At 40.9% G+C, this 14172-nt stretch overlaps 2 protein-coding genes across 3 annotated transcripts in view; both read right to left on the bottom strand.

Annotated features, from left to right (window-relative positions):
- The window catches only part of LOC124136466 (probable ATP-dependent RNA helicase DDX49), a 144718-nt gene that overhangs the window by 92309 nt on the left and 38237 nt on the right, over window positions 1-14172 (bottom strand). For both annotated transcript variants that reach the window (XR_006861374.2, XM_046502387.2), the window contains exons 2-3: window positions 13852-13975; window positions 6275-6360 (exon numbers count right to left, since the gene is read on the bottom strand). Coding sequence is in view for 1 of the 2 variants with exons in the window: in XM_046502387.2 (XP_046358343.1) it covers window positions 6275-6360; window positions 13852-13975 (210 nt within the window). In the remaining variant the exon portion in view is untranslated. The remainder of the gene's footprint in view (window positions 1-6274; window positions 6361-13851; window positions 13976-14172) is intronic.
- LOC125380958 (MFS-type transporter clz9-like) lies at window positions 9051-11808 on the bottom strand. The gene is made up of 2 exons (XM_048396746.1): window positions 11612-11808; window positions 9051-11295 (listed from the first exon to the last, which is right to left on the bottom strand). Exons 1-2 carry the CDS (start codon window positions 11633-11635, stop codon window positions 9496-9498), a joined length of 1824 nt encoding a protein of 607 aa, XP_048252703.1. The 5' UTR covers window positions 11636-11808; the 3' UTR covers window positions 9051-9495.

Genomic DNA, 14172 nt, shown 5'->3' with positions numbered 1-14172 from the left:
CAAGGTAATCCAAGTCTCAACACCTTGATTGATAAAGAAGAATATTCCTTAAAGTATGTCAAAGTCGATGAGGCCATTTCATGCATTAGATGCCTTCAAACTTATCCCAATTCACCCCTCATTGTGGCATCTTCACGGTATCAAATGGCAAGGAGAATACTTTTACTACACACGATTGGTGTTTGGCTGCAGATCCAGTCCCAAAATCTTTGATACCCTCGCTTCAGGAGTGTGTTGGATAGCCAAACAATGTTACCATACCGACAAAAACAACACCTGCTCGATGACTTTATCTGCTTCAATAAGACTTGGGAACAAGGACAGGAAACCATGTCATCACTTTTGAAAATGTTTGATGACTTAGGCATCCCTCTCTCTCAACCCAAAACTGTTGGCCCCACGGCTTGCTTGGTGTACCTCGGTATCACCCTAGACTCCATCAAGATGGAAGCTAGACTGCCCATGGAGAAGATAGACAGATTGACGACCATCATCCACTCCTTACTACAACAGAGTGAAGTCACCAAACGAGACTTGCTGGTAGTACTGGGACACATGAACTTCGCAATGCAAGTGGTGAAACCAGGACATACCTTTATCGGCTACCTTCTGCAATTGGCACATTCAGTTCCAGACTTAAAGAACAGGGTACAGTTAAATTAAGAATGTCGACTTGACTTCACCATGTGGATTTGTTTCCTCGAACAATTGAACGGGGTGTCCCTTTTCACAGCTGACAGGATCGATGCTCCAGACTTCCTACTATACACAGACGCAGCAGGAGCCATAGGTTATGGCGCATATTTCCAGAGGAAGTGGTTTGCCTCCAAGTGGCCTGGGCATCTGTTCACACTGGTAGTAGACGACATGTCTATAGCCCTTATGGAGTTATACCCGATTGTTATGGCAGCAGAGGTCTGGGGAAAAGAATGGGCTAAGAAATCAGATTTTATTGTGATAACAAGGCCACAGTGGACATCATCAATAAGGGCAGATCCAAATCTCCGGGTATCATGAGGTTCCTGAGGAAGTTAACGCTCACCTCAGCTAAATTCAATTTCATGTGCAGCGTGAGGCATGGTCCAGGAAAACACAACCATATCAGTGATGCTTTGTCTCGATTCAGATAGCCAGATTCAGACGTCTAGCTTCTCAAGCCTGTCGCCACCCAACTGCGTGTCCTCCTATGGATGTTTCTGAGAACACTACCAACTACAGCGTGGCAGACAACGAGTTAGACAACCTGTGGGCATCTGCAGTCTCCCATCGTACATATGAAGTCTACCAAGCAGGGTTCAAGGCCTATGCTCTTTTCATCGCAACATGTAGCAGTATATGAAGTTCATCACTTCCTCCCATATCGGAAGAATTGTTACTCAGATTTGTGGCACATAACCATCAAAACCTCAGGTACGCAACAATTAAGACATACCTATGCCGTGTAAGGTTTATGTATCTCAAAGCAGGAGTGCCGAACCCTTTGACTCTGGGCTACCTGACAAGACTGCAAACCATAGTAGGTGCAGTGAAGAGACAGCAAGGCCTTACAACATATGTTCGGTTGCCCATAACAAGCTCTATACTTACCAAGTTGTGTCACCTTTTAGACCAAGGTGCCTTCACCTCCACACTCAATATTATGCTGAAAGCAGTGTGTTTCCTGGCATTTTTCGCATTCCTCAGATGCGGGGAATTTACGTGTGATAGATTCAACCCACATGTCAATTTGTGTTTCAATTCAGTGGTGTTTGCTAGGGATTTGTCATCCCTTACACTCACCTTGCAATCTTCAAAAACTGATCCATTTCACAAAGGTGTTAACATTGTGCAGCATCGGATGAATACTGCCATCTGTCCAGTACACAATATGCTGACCTACATGTATCACAGGAAACAATCTGGAACTTCCCCTCATGACCCTTTGTTTGTGTCACCCAGTGGTAGTGCCTTATCCAGGAAGTTCTTTATTCAGTGCCTCAAAACCTTATTAAGTATGGCTGGATACGATGACAAAGCCTACAACGGACATTCATTCAGAATAGGAGCAACAACATCAGCTGCAAGTAAAGGTGTGCCCGATCACATGATTCAGACGTGTTACACTCGCTATATCAGAACATCCCAAGTTTCCATACGTAAAGCTCAGATAGCGATGGCACAAAAGTGACCATCATTCAGTAGGATTAGAACAAGACTGGAACTCTGTAACATTTTATCATGTTCTCCTGTTTATCTCTTACAGCCTAATTACTGTTGGGGATTCTCATCAATTCAATTTCACAATTATCATTAATAATAATATGGGCAATCTATCCGCTCTATCAGAGGGTAATTCAGGCGGATACTATTCCCCCTGCAAGTAATTTAACCTTCGTCCCTTTTTTGTTTTCATCATTCGTCTACTCTGCCAGGTACTCCTGGCGCTCGGGAGCAAGTCTAGGGGTGCGCGACTCCTACTCGTATTACTTGGCAGAGGTACAGCTCGCCGATCGGGTATATTTCTTCACCGTCCATGTTCGTATACTCAGCCAAGTCTCAGTACGCTCAAACAGTATGGAGTGCGCGACTCCTATTTAGAGACTTGGCTGAAGTTAAGTCTTCCATGTACTATTTTTATGTGTCATGTATATATGTATATACCAAGAATCCCCAAATGCCAAAAATTTAATAAATGTTGTTCTGTTATCTGTTGTCGTGTTAAGGATTGACTGTGTATTTTTTTCGGTTCATTGAGGTATGAATCGAAAAACAAATGTGCAAACTGTATGAATCCGCATAGCGGATTCTTACAAAAGTTTGCACATTGGTTTTTCGATTCATACCTCAATGAACCGAAAAAAATACACAGTCAATGCTTAAAATTAAATTCGACAGCATAAAACATGATTTATCTACAATAGTTTAACCAAAAACAGTTGTATATATCAAAAATGACGAGATTGATAAACATTCCAGGTGTAGGAATACATACTGTGGCGTGACATGAATCAGGTGATTGTTTAATTTATGCACATAAATTGACACGCCTACAATGTCAGTAGCCAATCAACGGAGAGCAGGATCAAAACATTGTTCATTGGACCTGTCAGTTAAGACAAGAGGCAAAAAGAACTGCAACAGTCAGACTGTAACAAACTGGAAGAAATATGTCCGGGAGCAGGCAGCTGTTTCAAATTACATGGTCAGTTACCGCCAGATTCAAACATTACTTCCCTGATGACGGTAAAACACAGTTGGAAAAATGCTAGTTAGAAAGGAAACCCGAAGACATGAAAGTTGAACTGAGGCGAGCAGAAAAAAACCAGGCGAGCGAGCCTGCACGTTTGCTGTTTCATTCATTCTCGGCCTTCAGTTTCAAAGGTTTGTTTGGACAATGAATATGCATGAAAGTCGCTAAATGTCCTGTGCATGACGATACACATGAGCAGAAAGGGAATTCCGTCGGCTGTAATATTGGGATTCCCCAATATTCCGAAGTAATAAAAGTAGAGCGCCTCGGTGGGCGTGGCTTAATTTTTTACATTCATTGGGAATTGAATGCAATAACACGTGACCAATTCAGCTAATCAGAATACAGGAATTTCAATGAACACAACGAAAATTTAATCATTTGTTATTGACATTATAAACAACAAAAACACTTGAAATTTAGGATTGTTGAACATTTAGAAGTCATTAATCATTTTCAGCAAATTTTATAACATGACATGTCAGATAAACAGGAATGTTCATATTTCTGCAACTGACATAAGGATCTAAAAATTTAAGGTTTTTTTTTATTGTTTAACAGTTTGGATAATAAATTTACTGAAATAGTTCATAATTTACCATTGCTCTGTAATTTATCAATAAAATAAAAATAATCAAGTTTATACTCGAATTAAATTAAGATATCAAAGGTATGATTATTGAAATCATTTGCACAAATTTAACGATTTCGAAAGGTTCCTAACATTCAATTACGTAATTCAGATAAGTTCAAGAAATTACAAATTTTGTGTTCGCTTTGGTCTTAACCTTTGTGTGATTGAAAACATCAGGATAGTTTTATGTTGGAATGTGTAGTTTTCTATCAGGAAAAAATGTGCAGAATATTTCTTCAATTGGCTCATTAATGACGCACCAACTGTTTGAAAGCGTCCACCCTCTTTACAGCGTCTTATGCTATAACAATTCAGCAGGCTAAAGGTGATCAATGGTGATAGGCACATGCTTGCTATGTTTGGTAGTCTGTGATTTCCCTTTGGCATATCATGCAATACTTAGTGATCGCACCACTCAGCACCTCAATTATCTGACCCAGACTATGCACAATGAATGCCTGTCAACTGTAATGACACGACCATTGTTTATCCTGACCTCTGATGTGTGTTAATTCCGATGGAGCTGTTAAGGATATATAACAATGAGTGGTCCCCCATATGACATGTTTCTTGTCTGGGGTAATTATACAATCTAAGATTGGGCTATAAGTCCAAACAAACTTTATTCCTCAATTCTTGAGACATGCTGGAAAACAAACCTACACAGACTGTATAACTATTGAACTATACAAGCAAAGCACAAATTGTGGATCAACACAAACACATCCAGGACATGTTTTGAAATGGCATGATCTTTGATGTCTTCATCTTGTTTTATAATGATGATGTCCAATGTAAACTATGGAAATTAGAGCTGTTGATGTGAACTGTATATCTGCTCAAATGTAGACTTTGTCTGATGGAAAACCTGCAGATCCTAGTTATCTAACAAGACTAACATGAATCTTTTGAACTGTTCACATGAAACAACACATCAAACCGGATCTCAAACATGTCAAATCTTGCAGCAATATATTTGTGAGATATGGACATGACGTAAGGATTTCGAAAGAGTTATCACGATGAAGTTGAGACTTTGATGCTGTCTTAAAAGTTGGTTGGTTGGTTGGTTGTTTAACACCGCATTCAACAATATTCCAGCTATATGACGGCGGTCTGTAAAATTATCGAGTCTGGACCAGACAATCCAGTGATTGACGTCATGAGCATCGATCCATGCAATTGGGATCAATGACATGTATCAACCAAGTCAGCGAGCCTGACCACCCGATCCCGTTAGTCGCCTTTTACGACAAGCATAGTCGCCTTTTACGGCAAGTATGGGTTGCTGAAGACCTTTACTACCCTGGAATCTTCACGGGTCTCTTAAAAGTACATAATTGTGTAACTGTAACATTTCGCAGTAATTAAGGAGAATTAGGACTTATATCATTGTATAAATTTCATGACACAATCAAACACAATTTCAATGCAAAAAAACAAGTGTATAGTTGACAAAGTCATCTATATTCCCCGCCAATTTTAACACATTATGGTCCCAAACCAGGTAACTGACCCAACATTTCTCTTAGCCCATGTCAAAATAGCTGCAATGGAAATTCTAAAATAAACATTTCTAAAACTCCTTAATGTCAAATGGCACTAGTTCAGTATCAGCTTTATATATAGACATGCAATGTTTGGCAAGGAAATATTTAACAGTTTATTGGTTATACTACTTAAGTAAACCAATCCTATATTAAAACTTAAATCCAACTTCTTGTCATTGAAACGTAAAAAATAAAAATTTATAAAATTCCTAAATATCAAAAGGCACCAGTTCAGTATGTGTCTGGTAAACATGTAAAGTTTTGTAAGAAATTATTGTACGTTTTTTGAGTTACGTTCCGGAAGCGAACAGCACCCTTATAGAACCTAAGTCAAACTTGTTGCAATGGAAACGTAAAAAATAAAAATTTATAAAATTCCTAAATAGCAATAGGCACCAGTTCAGCATGAGTCTGATAGACATGCAAAGTTTCGTAGAGAAATATTTAACGGTTTCTGAGTTATGCTCCGGAAACAATTTCGGGACGCACACACGCACGCACGCACACACACACACGGATGGAAGCCATTTCTATATCCCCCACCAACTTCGTTGGGGCGGGGGATAACAAGCTGATATTCAGAATGACATTATTCTATGTCAGTCACATCATATCATATTGATCATATTGAATGCCTATACTGCATTTCAGTGTAAATTTTCATGTAAGTGCTTGAGGATTTGGGTGTCAAAATGAAGTCAGAGTGCGCCATTTCTAAAATTAAGAGTGCCTGGATAACACAGAGTGTTATTCCCTAACCTAATGGTACCTAAGTTTTTATAGGTGGCTGTGTGCTGAGAATTGCTGACAATTTTCTACTTTAGACAGTAGCATAGAGAAATCTAAGTAACAAGCTCTCACCAAGGCCTCCTGTAATCACAGTCACTCGGACTCCCATGGGTTTTCCTAACACACTGAACTGCTCCGCAATCTGGAAAGCCAACTCTCTAGGAAGAAACAGAAACTGTACTTATTCTTTGAACATGTGACAAGTTTGGGAACAAAATGAAACACATTGGTTGGAATCAGGTCAATGAAACCAGAATCGTTTTGACTTGTGCTCAACTGTGTGCATATGTTTCACTTCTGACAGCCCTAGGGGAGGAGGAGGAGGAGGAGGAGGAGGAGGAGGAGCTGGAATATTTGGAACAAACAAACAATTGTAACACAAAATAATGTAAAATTCTAAAAATCAAACAATAGTTATCATTGTTAACAATTCTAAGAATACTACCTCTATTACACCTTTGCCATAAATCCTGTATTTTGGCTTCAGTAACACTAACTAAAATTTTCAGATTTTCAACAAGGGAATATATGCCCTCTAGGTCCGGCTGCACATCACGCAAGTAAAAACTGGTGAAGGTGTTCTGTGAGGCCCACAGACACTACTTGTTCTACTGAGACGGACGTCAATGAAGCGAGACGTGGCTAGGGCTCTAATCTCATGAGCCGAGCAGGATCCAAGACGTGGAGTGGAATTCTGTGCCTGCGTATAATTTACTGCAACGGTAGCCTTAAGCCAGCCTGCTGTCGTAACCTTGGCGATGTCCTTGTTGGAATGAGGCTTGCAAGACATAAAAAGTCTCCTTCGATGGCGTCTATGTGGGTCTGTAGCCGAGAGATAGAACTTGAGAGCTGTGATGGGACATAAAAGTCTGTCTGGGTGATCCACTGTCGGTCCCAATGGTATGGTATAATGTCTATGGCCCAACGGTCCCATTGTGGTAGATTGATTCTTAGCTACAAAGTCTGGGAGCGATCTTATAGTTACTGACGTCCAATGTTGATCATGGGTGAGACTAGAACAGTCCAGAGCATGGAGTTCTAAACTCTTGCTGCTGTTGCTATGGCTAGGAGGAAGGATGCTTTCCTGGATTTTGGGAGTAAGCAGGCCTTAGCCATGGGCTCGTAAGGTTCTGTTAAAAGTGCTTATAGTACCACAGTAGATTCCACTTGGAGGAGATACAAGGTTTGCAAACATCTTCTAGTAGAAAGGATCTCATTAGTCTGTTAGAATGGGATCGTTTCCAATTAATAGTCCGTCATGTTGAAAAACAGAATGATGTGCTGATCTGATACCTTCTATCGTCCCATGTCGACATTTATTGTCCTGACGTACGTGTAGCAGAAAGTCAACTATAGTCTGGAAGGTAATTTAAGGTACCGACGTTTACTACAATATCTGAAAAACTATCAGACCTACTCCAGTCAAAGTTGGTATGAGATTATTAAACAGTCATACATAACTGGATATTACATTTAAAGACAATCGGTGCATGAATAAACAATCTGTCTATTTAGCTGTTACTATATTTAATCAAAAACCAGACCTGTTCGTCACAGGTGGAACGAGCATTCATTGAAACAGCCATCTGCATAATGCTTCCCCTGCGTCACAGGGCCATATGACACAGTTGACCAAATCAACTCAACTCGAAAGGGTGCACAGGAATCACGCACGTTGAGACGCCCAACGCTTACACTGTATTCGTGCGTGAGTAATTCCTGTGCACCCTTTCGAGTTGAGTAATCTCTATCATCAGAGAACTGGATCTGGTTCCTCCTTGTTTCTGGATGTATGCCACTACTGTGGTGTTGTCCATGGCTATGAGGATGGATGATTTGGAAAGACGTATCTTCCACGCCAGGATGGTGTAACAGATGGCCTTCATTTCCTTGCAGTTGACATGAAGGAACGTCTCTCCAGCACTCCAAGATCCTTGTACCATGAGATCGTCCATATGGGCTCCTAATCCCGATTCTGACGTGCATGTGTTCTGGCTTTGGAGAAGTCGGAGGAATGCCGCTTATCACATGCTCTCTGTGAGTCCACCAATGCAGGTCTTGTAATAAGTAGGGAGACAACTAAGTCTTGAACTCTGGGGTGTGGGATCATAGCGAGTTGATCCATGTCTGTAGAGGACGTAACATCAACCTTCCTCTGAAGGTCATATCCTGGTTAGACGTTAGGTTGCCCAGAAGAGACATCCACCACCTTTAAGGCATGCTGGGTTGACTCATCGTAATAGTCTTGACGAATCAATATTCTGGTGGACATTTCTGAAATGCAGTTTGTATCTGTGAGCCCAATGTCTAGAATCCAGTGGTCGGGCGAAATCTGCTTCCAATTTTCAGCGTATGACATAAGGCGCCCTCCCACTGGGTCGGAGTCGGCATAATGTTGAAAGACTGTAGGCGTAAATCGCAGTCCATAGACATAACCAGGTCGAAAGGGTTTATAAATGTGGAGTGGGTGGCAAGGAAGTCAGAATCTGTGTTCACCTCTGCCACCTCTGACTGACAAAAAGACTTACCCCCGACTCGGTTGGAACAAATCCTCCCCGGAAGGGACAAAACTCTTCTCAGGAGGTCGCCATGAAGATCCGGGGTAGAATAGGTCTTCAGCAACCCATGCTTGCCGTAAAAGGCGACTGTGCTTGTCGTAAAAGGCGACTAACTGGATCGGGTGGTCAGGCTCGCTGACTTGGTTGATGCATGTCATCGATCCCAATTGCGTGGATTGATGTTCATGATGTAAATCACTGGATTGTCTGGTCCAGACTTGATTATTTACAGACCGCCGTCATACAGCTGGAATATTGCTGAGTGCGGCGTAAAACAACAAACAAACAAAACAAAAAAACTTCTTAGGAGGCTGTTTATATCCTCGTGTCATGGAAGTTCGATCACTTACGAAAAGTCGCTGAATATTCATAGTAACATTCATATAATCTTTTTTTCAAATATCTTACCTGTGAACTTGTTTATTTATGACAAACATTTCCCAAATCCACGTATTTCCATTGAAATTTACACTCGCGGCATGGCCGCCCTCTCACTGTCAACAGAAGTGACCCAGAAAGCTACGTCACACAAGTTCGATCATTTGATTGGTTGGCTTGTCGCATAACCGGGATGACATGTATGGACGATCTCTTGTGTCAAAATTCGAATTAGAACAGTCCGCAGTTGTTTTATTACATCTTTGTCCATCAAACGTTCATTTTATGTTTTAATATTGAAAAAAAACGATGAAAAGTCACAAATATCCAGATTATTTACAAGGTTGATGCAGGGAGTTATTCTTCAGGCTCATCGTGACAGGGGCACCAAAACTCAGAATGTCGACGCACAACACGAACTGGCGTGCAGAAACGTAAATGTGTCCAGTGCTGACATGTAGGGTTGGTACATTGTGCCCAGGTTGTTATGATCAGGGAGACATTAGCTCGAACCTCATCAGGTACAAATTTGCTACATTTGCAACACAGTTCGTCATCACTTGTCACATCACTATCAAAACTATCGTCCTGATGCGCGTTGGACCGTGAAGTTCCAGTACTTGCATTCGTTGCAGTGACAGTATTTATTTTTTTTAAAGATTTACTTGGTTTAGGTGCTTGCTTTCTTTTTTTGGGTGCCGATTTCACAGTCTGGTGAGAAATAATTTTATTCAGAATGACGTCTTCGGTGATGGCCTTGCCCCCGACAACAGCGCTCAGAACGTTTCTCTTTTTAGTAGGCACAGCTTTCTTGAAAAGTACAGTCGTCTTGTCTTTAAAGAATCCTGCTACATCATTGCCCTCAGTAGGTGAAGTGACAACCTTGTCTCCAACTGGCACACATGAATCAATAACACCAGTATCAGGATGCAGCAAAGGTTCAGTCGACTTAAAAACTGTTGATGGCGCAAAGTTGATATTGGCGGTGGAAGACTTGTCAAATGGATAGACTCCACATTTCCTGAAAGAGGATTGCAGATTTGTTGGTGTCAGCGACAGGTTATAAGCTCTACAGCCAAGTTCACAAACAGAATGTTTATCAACTGAACTTGTGGCATTTTCCCGCATATACGTATGACGGAGGTTGTTGTAAATTTTAGCAAAAGGTCCAAAGCAACCAACATCCATTGGCTGTAAAACATGGGACGTGTGTGCAGGCAGTACAAACAAAATAATGTGATGTTGACGTGCCCATTCGATGAGTGGAATAGATACGTGGGATCTATGACCATCATACACAATAAGAAGTGGACTATCTGCAGACGCGGCGACAGCATGCTTCAGGAAATGCTCTGTCAGATAGTGCTGAAAAATCTCCGTGTTTGACCAGCCAGAGTCGCTTACAGTGCCTGCTGCTCCAGGGGTACTTCCTGAAAGGAGTTCTTCCCGCATCCTCTTGCCCTTGAATACAAAATACGGTGGTATAGAACTACCAGACGCATTGCCGCAACCTATAACCGTTGTAGTACTTGATCTTGATGTTGTGACTGCAGCTGGAGTACTCTGACTCGATGTAACAACTGATGGTGGGGTATGATGCTCCATAAGTCCCTTTTCGTCAACATTATAAATGCGATGAGGGCATGTCTTCAGGTTGTACTTATCCATGATGTGCCCAAGCTCATTAAAATAATGAGTGATCGTCTCCTCTGAGGTAGCTTTTGCTCTCTGTATCTCAAGGGATCGTGGCTTCTTCACTGACAGATCAGGCCATCGCTTCATAAACCCATAGAACCACTGAAGTGATAGGGGTTGTTCATCCTTTGACTTCTTTCCAACATATATTGCTAGGTCTGTGGCAATAGTAGTAACTTCAGCCCTTGTATAGCCATACCCAAAATTTGCCATGGCTTCAATATGTGAAACAAGTCCCTGTTCTTCTTCCATGGACAATAGTGGTTCTCTACCAGTGGTACTACATTCAATAGAAACCTTCCCACTCATCCTGTCATGCAGTGTAGCAAATGGAACAGCAAAGGTAGTGGCAGCTTTCCTAATTGCCATTCCATCTAAAACAGCATTATATGCCTTGTCTAGGGCTGCAGACAAATATTGCCTATATTGACCTCTTCTGGTTGGTTCACCATTGGTCAAAACCTGTAAAAATAAAGGTTTATTTTATATATCACCAAAACTCCAGAGACAGAAGTTCTCAAAAAGCATAACATTTTCAATAAGAAATGACCCTAATTTGTTTCCATAGTTTTAAATTTTGGCGAGCACATCACGTGTCTCATCACGTGTCTCATCACGTGACATTTACACCATGAACGTAAACAAGCAGACGACAGGTGTGCCGTCGATTTACAACGTGTGCATTTATTACAATTGACATTTTATTTGAGCTGATCAAGTTACATTAGTGATCTCGGGTTAAAAAGTAGTTGTTTGCTGAATATGAGCTATTACTTACGTTTGGTAACTTGACACGAAGCATTTTCCGGTCCAAGCGAACGAAAGCGGTGTTGTCAGAAGATCAAAGCTGCAGGTACCGTAATTTCTCGTTACATTTCGCGAGAAATATCATTCAAAATGGCCGATCGAAGTTACATGTCGATCGAACTTGTGTGACTTGACGATATAACAAGTCCTTCTGATCCCAGGAACACTTCTGGGAATTGGAAGATCCATGTGCCTTGGCAGCTGGGTTGATAGTTGATACTAGAAAACCTTCCGTTGTATCTTGTCTGACCTCGTCTATGACATGACCCAATTAGCCGTTGAACATCTTGGGAGCAGATATTGGTTGTGACATTATCAACATCTTGGTTTATTTAGAAACAGCTCTTGAACAAATCTGTGCTAGTAGCTGTTGAGACCGAACCCAGAGTAGCTGTGAAGACATCCAGACTGGGGTGGAGAGTAAGTCTTCCTGCAATCTGACCATGGTGTCTAGCAGGCTGTGGATAAGCCCAATTTGATCCGTTCTAATAATCATATGCGTCTCTCCAGATAAGCCTTCATATTATGTCTGCAATGGTGGAATGATGTGCCTGATTCCGGCGACAAACCAGTTGATATAAGCGCCAATGGCCATTGAATATCTGGACGCCATGGACAGGTCCTTGATCCTTGAAGCAGGTTACGTGACATTAGTATTAGGGTTGCGTACTAGCTTCGTAAAATCTTTGTCCTAAACTTGATGATCTGGAAGTAGAGAGTTCTATACTACTTCTGCTTCAATGTAGGTAAGGGTAGCCAGTCATCATGTCTGAGCTTGAGTAATCAGACAGCTGGTCTACTACCTTGCCTGTATAACTCGGCCACGGCAATGTCTGGTGGATATGTTTTAATAATGCAGGAGCATGACATCCTCCATATTACGGCATCTTAGGTGGTGAATTTTCTGTCATAGGAGGTGGAGTACAGGCATTAGATGAAATAAATGAGTTCCATAAAGGTGTATCCCTCTGTGTAATCCCCCTGGGGTGAAACATCATACTGATTAGTGATTAACCTCCTCATATCCGAATGACCGTGGGTAGCTCCCGGGAGGGGGAGATGTTCATAATAGTGCTATAGTGTAATATTGGGAACAGCCATTTTGTGTGATTGACAGTGAAGAGGACATCTGCTGAAAATCTGAAAATTTTAGGTTGTGTGACTGAAGCCAAAATACAGGATTTATGGCAAAGATGTAATAGAGGTAGAGGATTCGCAAGAATTAGTCGTTTTCAAGTGCTTTACTGCCATTAATTGGACACAAGAATCGAGTGTGAAACAGTTATCTTCAGTTTGATGAAATAGATGCATATTACAACCTAATACTAGTTTATAGCAACAGACCATAAAACATTATTAATTTTCAGTGTAAGGGGAATCTGAGGATGAGCAGTTAGAATGCCATTTACAGCTATTAATTGCAGACCCAGTTGTAGGCCAGCACAACTAAAATGAACCTACCTATAGAATTATAACACTAAACAGTGTTTGTTAAATACTGGAAAAGGTGAAGATGAATTATGCTCATTTTGGAATAGGGAATCTGAAACTATAAACCAACTCTTCTTTCATTGTAAACCTGATTAAAAAATTCTTTTCCTGGTATGAAGAAAAAACTACTAAGACCCTGCATTTTGATCAAGTATCATTCCTACTTGGAGACCCCAAACTGTAGTCTCAAAAAAGCACCTTTGTATTATTTTGAAAACACTAATAAACCACATACTGTTATAGAAATAGTATTCCTGACTTTAGCCAAGTATTATATCTGATAAAAAATTATTACAACATAAAAGAATATATATATATTTCAGACTGTGTTAAGATAAATGAAAAGTAGACAATTCTTAACTTGATACTGCTGTCCCATCTCCTTCCCCACACCCTTCTTCTTTTCCAGTGCTACTGAAAAACATGCTTACCATCCCAGTATCCTTAACCATACTGGTATGTAAGGGATTGTATAAATCGTGGTTCAGCATGTTCACTTTGATGACATCAACTATTATGTTGTAAGGTTGAATAAGGGTAAAGATTCATACAAAGGTGCTTTCAGTGGGGTGAGCTAAAAACAATATTTCTGAATCACGTTGTGTTGCTACAGATAATATCAATGTTTCTGATTCCTTGACCTTGCAGTTTTTACTCTGGCTCTTGTGTTATCTGAGATTGTGAAATGGTTTTCAAGACCTAATGCTTCTGAAAGCTCACCTTGTTGGCGTAAGAACAACAGCAAAAATCCCATATGGATCTTCTGACAGTTTTTGCAGAACTGGCAGAGCAAAGGCAGCAGTCTTCCCACTGCCAGTCTTAGCACAAGCAATTACATCCTCACCTGCAAGTAGAAGAAAACGGAAGCTCTACAAATAACACAATGGTTATAAAACAGGGTAAGACAAGAATATGGAAGACAAAGGGCTTGATCCCCAACAAAAGTGGAGCCACAAGGCCCTGTAGCTCACCTGAAGTATAGAAATAATTTTATGACAATTCAACCTTATGCAGAGCTTGATTGAACATGTTGAAGGAACT

This window comes from Haliotis rufescens, unplaced genomic scaffold (genome assembly GCF_023055435.1).
Source record: "Haliotis rufescens isolate VD_foot unplaced genomic scaffold, xgHalRufe1.0.p SCAF_1, whole genome shotgun sequence".
Lineage (NCBI taxonomy): Eukaryota > Metazoa > Mollusca > Gastropoda > Lepetellida > Haliotidae > Haliotis > Haliotis rufescens.
The sequence above is the reverse complement of the archived record's forward strand: the minus strand, read 5'-3'. Positions and strand labels throughout refer to the sequence as shown.

Excerpts from the sequence above, each read along its gene's own strand:
- LOC125380958 (XM_048396746.1), bottom strand. The coding sequence starts at position 11,635 with ATGCTTCGTGTCAAGTTACCAAAC. Across the intron at positions 11,296-11,611 it reads TTCGTGTCAAGTTACCAAAC|GTTTTGACCAATGGTGAACC; the intron begins GTAAGTAATAGC and ends TTATTTTTACAG.